Source organism: Melanostigma gelatinosum (assembly GCF_949748355.1).
Source record: "Melanostigma gelatinosum genome assembly, chromosome: 14".
Lineage (NCBI taxonomy): Eukaryota > Metazoa > Chordata > Actinopteri > Perciformes > Zoarcidae > Melanostigma > Melanostigma gelatinosum.
This window is the reverse complement of record NC_136647.1, coordinates 645,739-665,785: the sequence shown is the minus strand read 5'-3', so window position 1 is coordinate 665,785 and position 20,047 is coordinate 645,739. Positions and strand designations below refer to the sequence as shown.

The following is a 20,047-nucleotide window of genomic DNA, read 5'->3' as shown; positions in this document are numbered from 1 at the left end:
ACACACACACACACATACACACACACACTTATTTGACGTACATAAACATTAATCCCAGAGTCTTGGTCATAATTCTCGTTTGCTTCATTGATCATTTTCTTGTTTTGAGTTCAGGATTTATTTGAGAAGTTTCTCCTATTTTGTGAAGAAGAAGATTGTATTTGTATTCAGTAAGTATTAAACATCTCTTTGGCTTCAGTGTCGACCTGCAAAACAAACATTGTTCCAAAACATCTTCTGCAGAAAGTGTTGTGGGGAATGTGGAAGAGTCATGTGATGAGTTTCACATGTGGAGAAACGATCAGACCGACCGAGCAGCTGAAAGCAGGTTCGCTTGACTTTACAGAAAACTCTGTTGTTGTTTATGTTTGGATTTTTGGACAGATTTAATGGGTTTATTATTTCTATATTTGGGATCATTCTGGATGAAGGTTTTTATCTGTTTAATCATTTTGTGCTTTTCCTTCCGCTGTATCTGGTCTGATTGGTAGTTCCTCTCAATTACAGTTTAAAGTAAATCAAAACAAGTCATTTTGATTCTGTACTGAAACATTTTCACGACTGTCAGAAAACGTCAGATGGCCTTCTGCAGGAGTTATGTAACAAAGCATCAGTGTATGTAATAGTGTACGAAAAATAAAAAGTGTTCTTGCAGCCCCTGCTGGCTGCAGAGTTTATTACACTATAATATTTGACTCATTGTGTGTTCTGATGAATAAAACCATTTGTTAAACAAAATATTTCACATTTATACAGCATGATTCAGCAAGACGTTAAATAACTTCTTCCAAACGTCTATTCTTCACTCTGTACCAGCAGAAACTCTCCTGACAAAGTTATGACTCTGAAAACAACTCCTGTCCTGCAGAGTTCATGAAGGTTCCTCGAAGACAATCTGGGACAGAATGAAAAATCTAAATTGAAACTAAAAAAATAAAGTTTGCTCGGAGGATTATAAAATGAAGGAATAGACGCAACCAACCAGAGACAGTGTTTCGTTTCATTGTCGTTTATTTCTTTTTACACAAATGACAGTATTTGATTTCTTCAACAAAAAGCAATCCTTTGGCGAGCTCAGAGTTTTGTCGGTGTGTTATTATCCTGATCACGCATGTTTCATCGTGAAAAGAAAAAAAAGAAAAATCAAATGCAAATGCACCAGAAATGCAAAGCAAACACCTGAAATCCCTCCTAGGACCTGCTAAGAGTGTGTGTGTGTGTGTGTCTGTGTGTGAGTACTTGTATATTTAGCATTGTGAGGACCAAGCTTTAGACCTTCAGAGTGAGGACTTCTTTGGAAAGTGAGGACATTTTGACCAGACTTCACTTCAAAGGCTTGAGGATTCAGACTAATTAGGTTTAGATTACGGTTAGGGTAATGTGCTGAGGAATGCATTGTATTAATGAGTGTCTTCACAAAGACAGAAGTACAGGTATGCGGGAGCATACTTGTACATCTATCATTGTGAGGACCAGGTTTTAGACAGTTAGAGTGAGGACATTTTGGTAGGTCCTCACTTCAGACGCCTGTTTGGGGGTTCAGACTTGATTTTAAGGTTCAGGTTTGAATTAGGTTTAATTCAGGGTTGGGGTTCGGGTCAGACATTCATTTGTCATGTTTAAGAGACTAGAGAATGCATTATATCAATGAGTGTCCTCACAAAAATAGAAGTACAGGTGTGTGTGTGTGTGTGTTATATCGTCAGGTCCTTGGGGTTGACCACCCTGCCGATGAAGAGCAGCGCCCCTGACGCTTCGTCACGGATCAGGTAGAGGAAGGGCCGGTCCACTCGGTAGGACAGGTGAGTCGATGAGGTGGCTTCGGGGTAACGGTTCCCCTCGGGCGCCGTCTCCATGACGACCTTGTGATTGACGCTGCTGAGCTTCATGCTCTGATTCGAGATCTTCTCCAGGTCCGTGTTCGCTAGCCATTCAGAGAGACCTATGGGGGGTAGCAATGGGGAAGCAGAGGATGAGGAGGAAGAGGACAGGACAGAGGAACAATAGTGGGAGGCGAAGAAAAAGGAAGATTAGGAAGGAAAAATAACGAGGAGGGTGAAGAGGAGAAAGACGAGGAGGAAGACGATGAAAAGAATAGAATGAGGAGGAAGATGAGTAATGGAGGAAAAATGGGTGAAGGAGGATTTGGCGAGAAAAGATGTAGATAGAGTTAAAAAATATTATCCATTGGTAGAAAATCAATGACATCACTTCCTGTCATATAAAGCCATCACAGTGAACAAGTGTTGCATCATTTGTTGCCCCATTTGCAGATGATATTTAACTTTATTTTAAAGCTACAGCGATAATTCTATCAGCTGAAAATTAATCAGCATCTCTTTTAATAAGTGATTATTTGTTTCAGGTAATTTTTCAAGCAAATGCCAAATATCTTATACACTATATATGTTGCTTTTCTTTGTTTTACATTTGTAAATTTAATATTTTTGAGGATTGGACGAAAATAAGACATTTGAAGATGTCAATTTGTGCAAGGAAAAACTGCAACAAGCACTTTTTTTCAGTATTTGTTTGCCATAAAACAGACCAAACAATTAATAAATATATCCGAAAAATAATTGCCAGATTAATTGATCATGAAACTAATTGTTGGTTGCATCCCTATTTCCTTTATCTATTTAACAATGCTCCTCATTCGAGTCGGCTTAAGTTAAAAGATCAGATATTTTTCTTATAGTCAACAAATCCTACATGTTCCGTTTCTCAATACTGTCTGACTTCCAGTCTGAGTTTCTCAGCGCCGAACCTTTTGCTTCCTACTGAAGACTTAACTCTTTAAAACACATACACGTAGTTTCATTTAAAAAAAGGCTAAGTTGTGTCTTAAAACTGCTGGTCACTGTAGTTTTTATCAAACAAACAAGGAAATAGTGCATTTGTTGGGGACTATTTTCAGCAACCAGAGTGGAAATGTAAATGTAGAAATCTTACTCGAATATAAACAGATACAAACACGAAACATAATATATTTGTGCAACTTGTTCTCTATTTATATTTGTTGGAAATCCCCATGAAAGGCTGAGTGTCCGACTTGGACTCACCCAGGTCGCTGAGCAGCGGCAGCAGGTCTGTGGAGTAGCTGAGCCTCAGGATGGGCAGAGAGAGGGACACCTGGGCCGGGTGGAGCGTCATGGAGAGGTCCTGGACAAACTCGGCGGTCAGACTCTCCTCCAGCAGGGTCGTGTTGGAGGTCACGTCGTCGGGCAGGAAGACGAACATGCTGACGTCGTTCTGCATCTGGATCTGAGCGATCTGGAGAAAAAAAACGTTCAGGAGTCTTCTCAGAAAGTGGGCCGACGTACTTTTTGGTCAACAAAGTTTAAAGCAATCTTAGTACATTTCCTTGCAGTTTACAGGTCACTTCCAAGTAAAACATTCTGACCGTGCAGCTCAAGTCTGAGTCCACACCCATCTTCACAGGGTAGTTGTCGTGTTGCATCATTGGAATGCGGAGAGGTGCCCCGCCGTCCACCTGGAAGTTCTCCATTGCTCCACTCTGACCGAACCGAGTCTCCCACTTCCCTGTTTACAGAGAGAAAACTGTGTTCCTGCATCCTCATCTGGAACCTAAGCATTCCAACAAATCCACCAGCTAGCGCAGCTTTTACTTGTTGTTTGACAGTCAGAGGATTTGGTGACATTTGACCGACCTTTGAAGTAGGCGGCGCTCACAGTGTTGACTCCAGACTTTTGGGGGAGGGGCTTGTCCAAGAGGCGCTGTACCTTCCCGCCGGTCTCCCGAGATACCCAGTCGTTGATTTCTTTCACATCTTTTTTCCCTCCTAGCAGCGCCTTGGGACGAACTCCATACTGCTGCTCCACCAGCGCAAAGAAGTCCTGCTTCAGACGTCCTGAAAACACACGGTTTAAAGTGCAGCCCTTCACAAATTAACATTCTTATCAAGAAAAAAAAGGTTGATTTTGCAGGTGAGGGAAAATAATGAGTCAATAAAGATTAATTTGACTGAAGATTGTATTTCCTGTGAGACAGTCACAATCATATATTAAAGGATACAGCTCATATATTAAGCATTCACACAGTTACCAAAAAAAGTACTTCGTCAGCTCGCCTAACAGAGACTTCTTTCGACCTGCGTCAACATTTTTTGTCTTTCCAAACGAGAAAGGGTTGTGAAAGTGGACAAGTTTGAAAATCTAAAAAAAAATTTCCCACCAAAATTAGAATGTATATCAAGGTTTTGTAAGTGCAGGAAATCCCCCTAAAATGTGCCTTTCCCATTGTCAGTAGACTTTTTATCTGGTGTGTCACGTTTGAAGTAAAGTACACAGCAGTAAACAGGGTTAGAAAACAGTGACAATGTAACAATGGTTACTCATTTCTTTACATTTGTTATCTAAGCAGTCGCTCTTCAAACTCAGTGGCATCTTAATTTGGAACAATATTCGAGCGCTGCTGTAATGGATGTCATTTGTGGCTGAAATGACAAAAGAAAGCGTTAATGTTCACCCAGGTGTCATGTTTTTATCGCTGCCTTTTGGAGTTGGAGTTGATAAATACTTTTGACTACTGAAGGGTCACTTGTAACCTTTCCCATTGAAGACAGAAGCAGGATATTCGTGGGTGTTAGTAGTTTTTTATTGCCCAGTAGGAAAAGGGCTTTAAGCTCTCTTTTTTTTGTAAATTTGTTTCTGAACAACCAAATTCAACACCATACATATCTTTGAGGAGAGACACTTCAATGTGGCCATTCAGAGCGCCCATAAAGACCTTCCTTAGTTGGATGACATGTAGAACAAACACACCGACACAAATCAGGTTTTTCTGAGCTGGAGCAGCTCTCACGCAGACAACAGCAGAACATTCAGCACAATTATAAGAATAAACATCAATCTGGCCGAATCTGGCCCTCCAACAAAAATATTTGGCCCTCTGACAAAAGCTGAATATTTCTATTTTGTAGTTTGCATCAAAACGTTCCCATGATTCTTCATGAATCGGCCGTAGATAAAGTAAATGTGAGTCAACCCCCTACATGAACTCACGTCGTGCCATGTAGATGCGTGCGGCAGTGCTCAGGCCTTTTCCAGGCATCCTGACGGAGACCAGCAGGTCTTTGAGGGTGTTGTGGAGCTGAGGGTCCTGCAGGGTGTGGTATCTCAGAGCCCTGAACAGCTGCCTTTGAGCATGCTCAGATCCTCCTGGGAGACAGAAGTTATGTGAGATGACATATTCTGGAAAGATTCAGGCATATTGTCTTCCATGGCAACCTTTTCTGTCTGTTTCCTGTCTCAGGCTCAGACTGAGGAATCGGGTCTAAGGTGTAAATATTACTGTTAAATAATGAATGTTACTATTTAAGCCGCATGAATTTTGGCCACTTAAGAGGTTACAACATGTGGAAAAACTTCCTCTGGCATTATTTTGTTGCAAAAGTGTTATGGCTAACATATTAGCACATCCAGCAGACATTATCAACATTATCATCCCATGATTATCAGCTCATTTCAAGAATGTTTTGACTTAGAATCTCCAAACCCCATGTTAGTTACCAGATATATGTACCCATACCTGTCCCCATTAGTGTTCCTGCTCCTTTCTGCAGGTACTCCTCTCGGTGCAGTACTCTAACCTTCACTATGTGTTTCAGAGAAACAGCTTTTTAAGGTTAAATATTGCCTTTAAATGTTGCTAGCTATCAGGCACAGAAGTGGAATGTCCAGTTATTATAAAAAGAAATGATAAACTTGGGTTCTGTCAACAAACAGATCATGTGACACCTGTGACGACCTGATGACGGTGCAAATAAAACTTAATTTTGACCAGTTTGGCCGACGAGCCCGTACACACCGTGACGGTCAAAGCCAAAGCACCATTTTGGTTTTAGTTTCTTGTGTGTTTGTGTCGTCACCCATGGAGAGCTGCGTCAGCGCCGCAGACACACTGATGGGGGCCAGGAAGACGTTGGTCGCGGCCTCGCGGCTCGCCAGAGCGCGGAACAGGTTGTAGCCGAAGTCTGAGGTGGCGGCGCCCATCTTAGTCGCCGGCGTGGTGAAGAGCTCCACATGTTCTTCTTCTCCGCCCGGCTCCTCGCCTCCCGTGTCCGACTGGAAGAGATGCTTTTTACTGAGCCGAAAGAACAACACCCTCTGGCGTATAAAACGTGATGACGGGTGTAAATGTGGTACCTGAGCCTGACAGACGCTCAGGACGACTCCAAACACCAGCAGGAAAGTGGTTTGCTTCATCCTGGAAGATAAAACACACACATGAAGACATGTTGATGAAGAGTTTTCATGTATTTCCCACCAGTGATGGAGTAACAACTGCTAATTCTTCAGTTCAGTGAGGGAATTGCTGGTACGACACCTGAGTTGTATCTGAGAAACTCTCTTTCGCGCGCGAAAGCAACGATGTGAATCGACCCGAATTTGAGTTTGAAATATTTCAACTTTGGGGTTTTGGACCTTCAAGTTGTCAGAAACATTCCGGTTATTTAAAAGATAAAAATCGAATTTGTATCTTCTGTAGCGATCGGGCCCGTTAAACTATGTGGACTTGATGCAACATGTAGCACACACAAGATTCAACTTCTATCATTTAAAGTGTGTTGCTTCTCCTCATCCTGACGAGTTTAAAGTGTGAACAGGCCCCATGGAGTCCTGCAGAGTCCTGCAGAGTCCTGCAGCAGCCTGCAGACGAACAGCTGACGCGGCAGAAACATATTTTCTTGCAGGAACTCGTCTCTGAAACTCACAGGAATGTTTCCTCATTGGCTGCTCCTCAACTTTTCTGAAATCACTTCTGTGGAAAATGATTCCACAGAAGTGCAGAAATGTTCTTGGCACAAAAGTCTTTACGAACCTCAGACGAACCCGCAGACGAACCCAGAACTCCGGCTGCACCTTTATGACCTCAACCTAACAACAAGAAGGAAGAAGATTCCAGATAACGAACGTCACATAATTCATAATCTATAAAACAGTAAAAACAGAATCTATTGTGTGAATCCGTGTAGAATCAGAAGTGTGATATAAGGTTCAGTTTGTTTGCACAGCTGAGATGGAAAAGCTGAAGTGAACTGGAGAAAGAAACATCACCAATATAATAAATATATATATGTATATATGTATTTATCATGAAGGACTGGAGCTGCGTTTTCTTCTTTGTGGATAAAATGTTGAATTCATCAAACATTTATTTCTGCAGCATTCCGTCATCATGCACCACTTGTTTATTTTTCTCTTATCGGCGCGAGGAGAGCAAACTGCTGTCGTGACGTCAGAAAGTGAAAAGCGCATAAAATGAGCGAGAAAGCGCACTCACCTCTCCTCCGCTCCGGACGGTTCCTCGGCGTTGAGTGTCTCTCACTGCAAATGAGACGGGACTTCGGCCGCGGACACGCGCACTGGGTCTTCACCCGCAGCGACGCGCGTCCCCGCTGCTGCCAACAGAGCGCCGGTGCCGCGCACCAGACTGAAGCTGCTCATGCGCTCTTGTTGTGAACTGACCGTCATGATGCTCGTGAGCATCTTTCATCCCACGTTGCAGTGTTTAGATTGATCATGTATTCATTTATAATCTCAGGTCTTTTATAACTTCAGATGACAGTAAAGTAAAAAAAAGAATCCTGCTGGTTGAGGACCTACAGACCTCAAGAACCCCTGGAACCTCTTCAGAACTCCCTGGAACCACAAGAACCCAAAACGACTCCTTGAACGTTCTAAAGGATTCTTGGTGCTCTTAGAACCTCAGAAACCAGCCGGGAAAGAACCTGCACATCTGGAGAGAAACAAGGCTGGTTTCCTCTTCTCCAAGTCAATCACTCAAAGGGTTAACTTCCTCCAGACACATCCAGCACCAGAAACACGTGTTGTGTCATTATTTTTTACGTGACTGAATATCAAATTAAAACCATTTCAGATGAAACATCTGCAAAGGAAAAAAAATAATTTCAACATCATAATACTAATGTAAATAATCTTCTTTGTATGAAACAGTTTTGTTTCTTTGTGTGTGTGTGTGAGTGTGTGTGTGTGTGTGTGTGTGTGTGCAGCGCCTGTCCTTAAATACATTGCGAGGCCTGAAATGTTTATTATTCACATCATTTAAACGTTGCATTTTAAGATTTTTATCACATCAGAAACCTGACAAATTTGACGAAACATATTTTCAGTTCGTTGACTGTTTCATCTGAAACGCAACACTAATCACTATATTTGCAGTGTTTTTGTATTTTTTCAACAAATTCCTTTTGAGCGACACCAAACCGAGCTGTTCATCATCTGCAGCACAGAAAACTATTTCAATTGATAAATACGCTTCTTCGCTTTCTTGCAGACGAGAGAATTGACGCCATTTTCATTTGTTTGGCAAATATGAAGCTTCTTCCATCAGACGTATTAGTCAATAGTGTAAATATCACCTCTGATAAACATTATATTTTTATTTTTATTTAATCTTGAAAAAATAAAGTTTATCTTGTCTTATCAGAAAGTTAGCTTAGCTTAGCATAAGCTTAGTTTAGGGTAAGCTAACGGGCTTATGTGAGCTTTAAGTTGCTGATAGAATTGTGTTACCTTTAGATAGAGCAAGGCTAGCGATTTCCCTCTGTCTTTATGCTAAGCTAAGCTAACCGTCTCCTGGCTGTAGCTTCACATTGATCTGAGCGACGTGGCGTTAAAGTTCTCATCTCGATCTCAAGCATATTTTCCAAAAATGTCCAAATTATTTGTGAAGATGTAAAGCTTCAGGCAGCTGGTAGGGGGCAGGTTTTCTTCTCCTTGTTACTCCGTCTTCCCGTCCAGTCCGTTCATGCTCTGCAGCGGCTGCCTCCCGCCATCGGGGGCGCCACACGACTGCACGTCGCCACCCTCCACCGCCTCTGTCTCGCTGCATGGCCTGTGGCCGCGTTCGCTGTCTATGTCTCTTTTCCCGACATCGTCCATCAGAGGCTGGTCGCTCATGGTGCCGTTGCGGCCGGGGTCGTCGGCGGGGGCGGGGTTTGTGACCACGCCCATGAATAATGGGGTCATGGAGGCGTCATCGACGAGGGCGAAGAAGAAGGGGGAGTTGATGGAAAACAGGGAGATGGAACGCATGGAGGTCACAACTGTGGTGGCGGACGCCTCCACGCCTTCCTCGCTGAGTTCTATGGTGCTGGCGTGGCGGACGCCCGTCACCCTAAGAGGCCGGTCGGAAATCCCAGAAAGGTCCGGACCCGAAAACAGAGATCCGAGGCCTGATGGAAAGAACCGGAGAAAGAGAAAGTGTGTTCAGGCATCAGCATACAACACAGACACGGAACACATTCAGGTCGGATAATGAGTCCAGATATCGATGTTACTTCTTCCAGACGTTCCCTTCAGTCTCATGACGCAGACTGGTATCATCCAGCGTTCGTAACTATACCTACGAAAAAAGAATGCGCCGCAATTCGTAGATATCCCACGGAATGTTTTCGTACGTTATCCGTGTAATTATGAACGAGGAAGTACAAAAACCAAAAGAAACACAGGCAGGAGGCAGGCAGGACCAACAGCCGATCTTTTATTGAACCTAACTAAGTATTTCACCATCTTTTATTAAACCTAACTAAGTATTTCACCATCTTTTATTAAACCTAACTAAGTATTTCACCATCTTTTATTGAACCTAACTAAGTAGTCTCGTTGCTTAAACCGAGCAACTGAGTTTCCTGTGAAGACAGAAGTTTATTTTGAAAAGACTGTATACATATAACGAGCGGAAATTGACACGTGTTGCAGGTATTTGTAGGAAAACGCATGAAAAATGGGGAGCAACTTTTTGTCGGATATCATACGAACCGTTGTACGAGGATACGTTGTGTGAAGCTGATATTCTCACCCATGTTGGTCAGCGCCTCCTCGAGCTCCTGGCGGTACTGTAGCTTCACCTTGGGTAAGTTGACCTGCATAGTTTTCTCCTGAGGTAAACGTCTGTAAAGGTCAGAGATGTTCAGTTTGGGGAGCACAGATGACACGTTTCCTCTGCCGGGCAACGGCATGATGATTAAGAAGCTGGTGTTTCCCTTGAAAGGAAAACTGGCAACCTGGATGAGAGAGAAGGACTTTCTTTTGAAAAGTGAAGCTAAAGCTTCATGTGTTAAAGCTGCATTCTCTCTAGTGTCCACCAGGGGGCGACTCCTCTGGTTGTATAGAAGTCTATGAGAGACCAAGCAGGGGGTGCTTTAGCTCCACCGCGGTCACATGACTTCACGTCTCCACCACTAAACTAAAGGAAGACGAGTGTTCTGGATGTTTCTTCGTCTCATTTAGACCCTTTTTAAGACACGTGAAAGCTTCTGAAGTCACCAGAGGAGTGTTTACTGAGCTATTTTATATCAGAGATCTAAATGTTCAAATCTCCACAGACCTTACGGACATTTAACCAAAAACATATTCAGAAAACGAATTGGCTTCCAGACGGGAAAACAAGAAGTGAACTAACGCTGGCTTATTTCTGAATGCTCTGCTCTTTATTACAATGGACAGCATCACTGACGGAACCATCAGTGTGTTACCTGAGCTTCTAGTTCTGGATCGTCCAGCAGGCGTAGAGGGTACTGAGCAGACTTCATCATGTCCACCGAGACGGAGTTCTGGTTGTCCAGGTAGAAGACTCCTTTAGAGGTCACCAGGGGGTCAAAACGTGTCTGCCATTCACCTGACAAACACAAGAAGGAACATTCGGGTCAATCGGCTTTTTGACAACCTGCATTCATTAGACACCTGGCTCTGCCTTTGCATTTTAAGAACTTAAGTAAGACTTGATGATGAGCATTGGTCTGAAGTGTGTCTGGGGTCGTGGTGTTAGGGTGGCATGTACAACATGATCTCCAATATACCATGCAGCAATGTGCACCTTTGAATATCATAGTTTGGACACCCTAGTATTTGAATGGCAAACCACAGAACCACAATGTCCACGTGAATGCAGAATTTGTGTCAGGAGATTAGTCTTCACTTTAACATCACCACACTGAGTGGCCTTTGGTGGATTGGTTTACCTTTGAAGTACACGGCGTTCGCGAGCATGAGCACCACGTCATGTGGAATACTTTCCAGGAAGTTGGGGACGTGACCATTGGTGGCGTTCTCCACCCATTGGTTGACCTCCTTCACAGAGACCAGAGGGACCGGAGATGATTGGTACCTGAAGAGAAAACAAACATTGTTCGTATCGTTTGTTTTAACTTCCGCAGCAAACATGAGACATTCAGACAACAGGACAGGAAGAAATGATTGATAGAAATGTAAGAAAATGGTTCATTATTACTGTTTACATCTGTAAACTCACAATATCTTCAGAGAATATGCTCCAGTATCTCACAGTCAGATAGATTCTGGTCACATTGTGGCTGTTGGTTCTTCACCCTCTTCTCCTTTCTCCTCCAGCTTCGGTAATTTAATCAATTTCTATCGTTCAGGCCATTCCCAACATGCCCAGCAGCCGTCACTAGAGAGCTTTCCCACCCGAGGATCATGTGACCACCTTATCACAGCTGTTCCCCATTGACTCCCCAGTATATGAAGCTCTCGTTCAACGATCTTCACCGCTTGTTTGGCCAGTTTCCTGCTCTCACACTTTTGCCTGCGTCTCCAGTTCCCAACTTTTTGCTCACCACTTCACTGAGTAAAGACTGTTTTTAGTCCTCAATCTCTGTCTCAGTTGAAACTGTGCTGAGCCATCATTAATTGAGACCAAAGACTATCTATAAGTGGACGTAGTTTGTGGACTGCCGTTTTGAAGTCTTGAGTTCGGCCGTTTCACTGTTGCTATCTTGGCTTTTTTGCAACCAGTGAACAGGAAGTGACCATATCTGGACTGAGGAGGAGAGACGTAGAGACGCTGTATACGTCTCTGGTAGAGACCTGTCAATCACTGTGTAGCCCCGCCCTAAAGCATCCCCTGCTTTATGGTCTGTGTGACTCTAAATGGACCATAATGTACTAAACGAACATCATGCTGTATTGAAGAAGACTTGAAACTAGAGATTGAGACATAAACTCATGTTTACAATGTTTACTGAGGTAATAAATCAAGAGAGAAGTAGAGTCATTTTCTATAGACTTCTATACAACCAGAGGAGTCGCCCCCTGGTGGACACTAGAGAGAATGCAGCTTCAACACATGAAGCTTTGAAGAACTTTTTAGAACCGGAGGTTGCCGCCTGGTGGAGACATGCAAACTTCTTCTGTCTCAGTGAATCTCAAATGTGTGCAGTGTGTCTCTCAATGAACAGTAAGTTGCATTCATTGTGTCGTGATTGATACCTGGCCAGAGAGTCCTCAACAAAAGACAACTTTACTTCAAATCCTGAGAGATGAAAGAAAGAGAAAAGGTTCAGAGGTGGATAAGACAAGAGGTACATCAATCGTCATGAATACACCGTCTCCAGCTCGACCCTGATCACCACACACCTGGCCTCAGGTACGTGCGTGCTGCCACCTCCAACGATGTGTTGCTGAAACGATGCAGAAGGCTTCCCAGTACGTGATGGTAACACGGCAGATTGAGAGCATGAAGGCTCTCCAGCAGCAGCTTCTCCGTCTCATTGCGAGCACCTGAGAGAAAAACATTCATTCTTAACAACCTGTTTCGAAAGATCCTCAAACTGTCTGCAAAGCCCAACAGAGCTGAAGGCAAACAGTGACTTTCACAGTACAACTGGGTCACTGGTCAAAAGACGTCGTAACTCTATTTGAGCTTGAATTTGATCAAATATTAAAGCAATGAAATATGCACGTATCTTACAACACAGGATTCTTTTGTGCTAGCTGTACCACCACTGTACAAGAGGGCGTGTTAGCAAGTTAGCATGCTAACCAAGGTTGTGACAAAGCGTTACATCTCTGAAAACACCAGTGAACTATTTATTCACAAGTTCTCCTCCACACCAGCCCTCTCTTGCCTCTCAGTCAATGAGCTTGTAGATGGCTTCAATTCTAAAGTTAAAAATGTTATTGATGCCATTGCACCCACTAAAGTGAAGGTTGTCTCGGGTAAGCAAAGATCTCTTTGGAGAAATGCTACGCTGGTCAGAATAGAGAAACGAGAGTGTCGGAAAGCTGAGCGCAGGTGGCGAAAAACGAATGTCCAGGTTCACTGTGACATCTATAAAGAGAGACTTCGCAATTATAATTTGGAACTTAGAAATGCAAGGCAGTCATTCTTCTCTGACATCATAACCAAAAACAAGAACAATACACGCGCCTTATTTGCTACCGTCGATAGGCTAACAAACCCTCCAGTGTCGGTAGCTGCTGAGCTCCAATCCACCGGCATGCAATCAATCTGCCTCCTTTTTTACTGACAAAATTCAGAAAATTAGACAAGCAGTCAGTGCCTCCACACCAACCACAGGATATGTGTTGTCACGATCTCTGAATAACATACATTCAAATATCATGACACAATTTCATTCAATCGACCGTAGAAGCCTAGAAGACATTATACAACATCTGAAGTCATCCTCCTGCTGCTTGGATATTCTACCAACACACTTTTTCAAAAATATTTCAAACTGCATGACCACTGATCTCTTACATATTGTAAACACATCCCTTCTCTCAGGTGTCTTCCCACAAGCCATAAAAACTGCAGTTATTAAACCGCTCCTAAAGAAGGCTAGTTTAGACTCCACAACGATGAAAAAGTATAGGCCAATATCAAACCTCCCATTTTTAAGTAAAATAATTGAAAAAGCGGTTTTCCAACAGCTGACCGACTTCTTGGTCGTAAATAACTGCTTTGATATTTTCCAGTCAGGCTTTCGACAGCACCACAGCACTGAAACTGCTCTTGTTAAGGTTTTCAACGACATCCACTTAAACATAGACAATGGCAGAAGTTCAGTCTTAGTGTTACTGGATCTCAGTGCTGCATTCGACACGGTCGACCATGCCATACTCCTAGAAAGACTAAACATCTGGGTGGGACTCTCTGGCACAGCACTTAACTGGTTTGAATCCTACTTGAAGGACCGAGAATACTTTGTGTCTGTAGCTGATTACACATCAGAGCTGACTAAAATGACATGTGGTGTTCCTCAAGGTTCAATACTAGGGCCTCTTCTGTTCAACATCTACATGCTTCCACTAGCTCAGATTATGGAAAGCAACAAAGTGTGTTATCATAATTATGCAGACGACACACAAATCTACATAACTATGTCACCAGGGGACTATAATCCCATACAAGGGCTGGGTAACTGCATTGAACAAACTAACAACTGGATGTGCCAGAATTTTCTTCAATTAAACAAAGATAAAACAGAAGTAATTGTTTTTGGTACCAAGGACGAACAATTGAAAATCACCGCTCAGCTTCAGTCACTGATGTTAAAACCCACAAACCAAGCCAGAAATCTAGGTGTAGTTATGGATTCAGACCTCAACCTGAACAGCCATATCAAGACAATTACAAAATCAGCCTCCTATCACCTGAAGAATATATCAAGGATTAGAGGACTTATGTCTCAACAGGATGTGTAAAACTTGTCCACGCATTTATCTTCAGCAGACTGGACGACTGTAACGGTGTGTTTACAGGTCTCTGTAAAAAGTCCGTCAGAAAGCTGCAGCTGATTCAGAACGCTGCAGCTCGAGTCCTCACTAAGACCAGGAGGGTGGATCACATCACTCCAGTTCTGAGGTCTTTGCACTGGCTTCCTGTCCAACAAAGAATTGACTTTAAAATCCTGCTGTTGGTTTACAAAGCACTGAATGGTTTAGGGCCAAAATACATCTCTGATCTGCTGCTACCTTATGAACCATCCCGACCCCTCAGGTCGTCTGGGACCGGTCTACTTCCTGTTCCCAGAGTCAGAACTAAACATGGAGAAGCAGCGTTCAGTTTTTCTGCTCCACATATCTGGAACAAAGTCCCAGAAAGCTGCAGGTCTGCTGAGACCCTCAGCTCATTTAAATCAAGATTGAAGACTTTTCTGTTTGCTGCTGCCTTTAATTGAACCACATTCAATTCATATATTAATCAATTTCCTGCATTTCTGCATTTTACTACTGCATTTTATTTCTTACACTGTTTTTAATTGTTTTTAAATCTCCTTTTCTTTTGCCTTGTGTTTTGATGATTTTAATGGTTTTATGTGAAGCACTTTGAATTACCTTGTTGTTGAAATGTGCTACACTAATAAACTTACCTTTCCTTGCCTTACCTTGCTAGCATAGCATTAATCTGAAAGGATTTTGGTCTTTATAATTTTAGACAAAAAGACATTTTGACCTGTTGGCCGTTATGGATTAAATCTTTAGCCTTTGTTTCAAGTGAGTCTCTTTGTCTGATTTGGGAAACGCAAACGGCAGCTTGTTTGGAACCGATACACGAATGGAAAAGTATATTTTCCTACCGAACTGGACCAAAATGACGTGAATATAGTGAAACTAAACATAGACTGACCTAAGGTGAGCTGAGCGAGGGCCAAGGCCAGGCTGAGAGGTGAGAGGACCACGTTTGGCTGCTGTGGACCAACAGGAAGCTTCTCCAGGAGCCGGAAACCCAGTCGCTCTACGGCGCCCCCTATCGCCCTGTGGTCCTCGGGGCTGAACACCCGCCCTCCTCCACAGCCACGAACCTCTTCCTCCGTCTCCTCTGCAACATCAGGAGCCGGAGTGAACTCCTCCTGAAGACAGGAGGACAGACGGGGTTCACTCTCTGAAGAGTGTCGTGACATGAAGGACAAACAGCAGATTAACATTTCCCCTGTAGTGCTAAAACAAAACGTAGTTTACGAGACTGAGGTTCTTCTTACAGTTAGTCCCAGACGGCAGAGACAAAGCAACAAAAGAAGAAACAGCTTCATTTCCAAACAACCAGCCTGAAAAACACAAAGAGACATCATCAACCACGAGGAGGGCAGTTTTATACTATATATCGATGAATTATTATATATGATCACCACAACACAGATTTATTAGATTCATCTCTTTTTCCACGACATGGAACCAAAGAGCCAATCATACAAGATATATTGAATTTGCAGAAAACTAAGATGTACTAATGACCACCTGAACAGAACATACTCTGACAATCATGATGTAGACACGACGTATTTCCCAACTGGAGAGTTTTGGGGATTTAGTGATGAAGTCGTCCAAATTCAGCCCAACTGTCCAACTGTGAGGCCACATTCCTGCTCTGAAGTTATCTGATTAAACTTACTCCAAGGAACTTTATTTCGTGTTGATTTTGGCAAAATCAGTAGTGTCTCCGTGGAGGATCAGTGGAGGATCTGGGTCTGTCCACGGTGGACCGGTCTCTGCTGGAGGATCTGGGTCTGTCCACGGTGGACCGGTCTCTTCTGGAGGATCTGGGTCTGTCCACGGTGGACCGGTCTCTGCTGGAGGATCTGGGTCTGTCCACGGTGGACCGGTCTCTTCTGGAGGATCTGGGTCTGTCCACGGTGGACCGCTCTCTGCTGGAGGATCTGGGTCTGTCCACGGTGGACCGGTCTCTTCTGGAGGATCTGGGTCTGTCCACGGTGGACCGGTCTCTGCTGGAGGATCTGGGTCTGTCCACGGTGGACCGGTCTCTGCTGGAGGATCTGGGTCTGTCCACGGTGGACCGGTCTCTTCTGGAGGATCTGGGTCTGTCCACGGTGGACCGGTCTCTGCTGGAGGATCTGGGTCTGTCCACGGTGGACCGCTCTCTGCTGGAGGATCTGGGTCTGTCCACGGTGGACCGGTCTCTTCTGGAGGATCTGGGTCTGTCCACGGTGGACCGGTCTCTGCTGGAGGATCTGGGTCTGTCCACGGTGGACCGGTCTCTGCTGGAGGATCTGGGTCTGTCCACGGTGGACCGGTCTCTGCTGGAGGATCTGGGTCTGTCCACGGTGGACCGGTCTCTTCTGGAGGATCTGGGTCTGTCCACGGTGGACCGGTCTCTGCTGGAGGATCTGGGTCTGTCCACGGTGGACCGGTCTCTGCTGGAGGATCTGGGTCTGTCCACGGTGGACCGGTCTCTGCTGGAGTCTGAGCTGAAGGAGGTTCTGGTGAACCTGCATGATTTCATCTGGTTTCACCAGAATTAGACAAACTTCTCTCTGATGGTCTCGTTTGTTGACGCACTCTGTATCGGCCGATAACCGAAGGTATTGTTATTGGTATGTCGCTTTTTAAACATATTGTAATATTTGCTATAAATACAGCCAGCACCAAGTAGGAAACTTCCAGGCGACCTCCCTGCAGCAATGATGGCACCTGATTTAGGTTTTTAGTGAAATGAGGAGGTATCAGATAACTCAGCTTCACAATCAATCGTCTTTAATCCATCTCTGCGTTTTCAAAGCAACCAACAGAAACAGCGTGTCGCTCACGGCCAGTTAACACACAGTGTCATGGACGTAGCATGTTAGCATGTATGTTAGCATTTATCTCAAGGTTCTGCTGAGTTTAGAGGTTTCCTGTCATGAACTGTGATCGGTCATGTTGTCCTGTTTGGTGGTGCTCGTCTGGGGATCAACTATGTTTTTTTTCCGCTGGGGACCATGAACGTCATGGCAGTAAATCCAGTCGTTGCCACGATATTGAAATGTTTGATTGACGGACTGACGCCGTCATCCTTGGAGCTACGCTGCAATGAGTATACGCTGTGAGGAACACTGACGTTGTGTTTCATTGCAACGGTTTCTCTCAGTGGATCCGTCCCGTCGCTTTAGAGTCACTGCAGGTTTCAGACACGGCCGCTGTGTTTACCAGCAGACTGAAGGTTACTGTTTCAGACTGCTGAGCTGCAATACACTAAATACACAGAACAGAGAACTTCATGACTCTACCAACACATACAAGGTAAGGCTCAGCTACACAATCTGGATCCGTGGATCTATAGAGCAGCATCTTCTCTTCAAGACTCTATTTTCTGTAAACAATCAATTATTTTTAGCAGTGCTGAAACTGATCGGCAGATACATTTTCTCTCCAGACGCCGATTGATAACGCGGTCACAAAAGGCTTTTGATGAATTCAAAGAAGTCTGAACTCACCTGGCTTGTGTCTGACGTGGGGCAGACGCTGAGAAACCGAAGATGAGAAGATTGAAATAAGAGTGGAGGCCGATGTGCTCAACCTTCTCCGGGCTACACGGCGTGGACACAACAACTGCCGCCCACCTGTTCGCCGGTTAATGATCAACTGATGGCGGCTGTTGTGTCTTTACAGAATGTAAACGTGAAGAGACAGTGATGGAAACTCTGCTTTCAACAGTTAAGATGTTGAATGTTGGTGAATGCATCTTTGAGTACTAGATACGATCAAATTAAATAAAAATGAATTAAGCTAAACTAAACATGAATAAAGTAAAACGAAACTAAATTACAAATATAAAATAAACTAATCGAATCTAGACTAAACTAATCTCAACTAATAACAATGAACGACACAACATCATGTTGAAGCCAAAGAAACTAGACGAGATTAAACTAATCAAACTAAACTCAGGTATCTAAATGAGACGAACTGAATCTAAACCAAACAACAAGAGCAGAATGAACACAAGTGAACTATGACCCGGGTAACTGGACTATGACCCGGGTAACTGGACTATGACCCGGGTAACTGGACTATGACCCGGGTATCTGGACTATGACCCGGGTAACTGAACTATGACCCGGGTAACTGGACTATGACCCGGGTATCTGGACTATGACCCGGGTAACTGGACTATGACCCGGGTAACTGGACTATGACCCGGGTATCTGGACTATGACCCGGGTAACTGAACTATGACCCGGGTAACTGGACTATGACCCGGGTATCTGGACTATGACCCGGGTAACTGAACTATGACCCGGGTAACTGGACTATGACCCGGGTATCTGGACTATGACCCGGGTAACTGAACTATGACCCGGGTAACTGGACTATGACCCGGGTAACTGGACTATGACCTGGGTAACTGGACTATGACCCGGGTAACTGGACTATGACCCGGGTATCTGGACTATGACCCGGGTATCTGGACTATGACCCGGGTACCTGGACTATGACCCGGGTATCTGGACTATGACCCGGGTAACTGGACTATGACCCGGGTATCTGGACTATGACCCGGGTATCTGGACTATGACCCGGGTATCTGGACTATGACCCGGGTACCTGGACTATGACCCGGGTATCTGGACTATGACCCGGGTAACTGGACTATGACCCGGGTATCTGGACTATGACCCGGGTAACTGGACTATGACCCGGGTATCTGGACTAAGCAGCTTCACAGTGACGGTACGTCTGCGTGTCTCAGAGTGAAGTCCTCATGGCGCTCTGCACAGCGAGTGGGCGGGTGTTTGTTCAGCTGTGACCGTTTGGTTCCAGCCTTACGCCCCCACAATGCAGCTCTGTAACAAACAGGACCCCCCCCCCCCTGGATCCACCTGGATCCACCACAGAACCCCGACTCACTGGGACCGACTGGGAACCATCAGTGTCATTTAACAATCCGTTTATTCACCACCGTGATGTTCACATGGACACGACACACGTTCAGCATGTTGTGACCGTAGCAATAATAACGAGGACGTCACCACTTCCACTGTTCAAACGTTTACATTTGAAGTTACAGAATCTTTTATTTGAACTGTTGCAGCTTTAGGTTTGGACCCCGACGTGTCTTTCTGCACTTTGTCGGTTCTGTTGCTTTTCATTTCAGCGTCATGCTGTCACGTGTCTTCATGTCTTCACTCATCACTTGATTGTTTTAAAAGGCTGAACGTTAAGCAGCGGATTAAAAGTGTCTCGTTCTCAGAGATGTAGATTGATGAGGTCACGTGCGCGGTGCTGGACTCTTCTCTCTGATGAGTTCAATACAAACTGGAATATATCAGACACACTGAAGATGTTGAGCTCAGACAACATGCTGCCGAGGCACAAACACAATAAAGTCAACAATACAAAGAAAGCTCATTAATAAAGCAGATTACAGGAACAAAAGCAGTTCAAAGTGCTTTGAAATACAACGCTTTAAAACCATTAAAATAGAGCAAATCTAACAGATTTAAGAAGTAAAATAACGTCTTTAAATGAATAGTTTAAA

General features: G+C 44.1%; 2 protein-coding genes across 3 annotated transcripts; both read right to left on the bottom strand.

Moving 5' to 3' along the window:
• Window positions 1–1,011: 1,011 nt before the first annotated feature.
• On the bottom strand, window positions 1,012–7,361 carry serpinf1 (serpin peptidase inhibitor, clade F (alpha-2 antiplasmin, pigment epithelium derived factor), member 1). Of its 2 annotated transcripts, XM_079282858.1 has the most exons (9): window positions 7,307–7,360; window positions 6,845–6,900; window positions 6,169–6,229; window positions 5,892–6,087; window positions 5,026–5,181; window positions 3,672–3,872; window positions 3,404–3,543; window positions 3,063–3,273; window positions 1,012–1,942 (listed from the first exon to the last, which is right to left on the bottom strand). In XM_079282858.1, the coding sequence occupies exons 3-9, from the start codon at window positions 6,226–6,228 to the stop codon at window positions 1,695–1,697; spliced, it is 1,212 nt and encodes a 403-aa protein (XP_079138984.1). In that variant the 5' UTR covers window position 6,229; window positions 6,845–6,900; window positions 7,307–7,360; the 3' UTR covers window positions 1,012–1,694. The 2 variants fall into 2 exon arrangements, with proteins under 2 accessions (XP_079138984.1, XP_079138985.1); XM_079282859.1 differs by lacking the exon at window positions 6,845–6,900 and having other exon boundaries at window positions 7,307–7,361.
• Window positions 7,362–8,766: 1,405 nt separating this feature from the next.
• Window positions 8,767–15,824, bottom strand: serpinf2a (serpin peptidase inhibitor, clade F (alpha-2 antiplasmin, pigment epithelium derived factor), member 2a; the record flags this gene model as incomplete). The annotated part of the gene is made up of 8 exons (XM_079283277.1): window positions 8,767–9,221; window positions 9,848–10,052; window positions 10,524–10,666; window positions 11,010–11,155; window positions 12,277–12,319; window positions 12,424–12,567; window positions 15,422–15,644; window positions 15,774–15,824. 8 exons carry the CDS (start codon window positions 15,822–15,824, stop codon window positions 8,767–8,769), a joined length of 1,410 nt encoding a protein of 469 aa, XP_079139403.1.
• Window positions 15,825–20,047: the final 4,223 nt, after the last annotated feature.

Bases quoted from the DNA above. Each gene is read 5' to 3' on its own strand.
- serpinf1 (XM_079282859.1), bottom strand. From the start codon at position 6,228: ATGAAGCAAACCACTTTCCTGCTGGTGTTTGGAGTCGTCCTGAGCGTC. The intron at 3,544-3,671 runs GTCGGTCAAATG...CTCTGTAAACAG, and splicing joins GAGCGCCGCCTACTTCAAAG to GGAAGTGGGAGACTCGGTTC. The intron at 3,274-3,403 runs GTCAGAATGTTT...TTTTTTCTCCAG, and splicing joins ACTCAGACTTGAGCTGCACG to ATCGCTCAGATCCAGATGCA.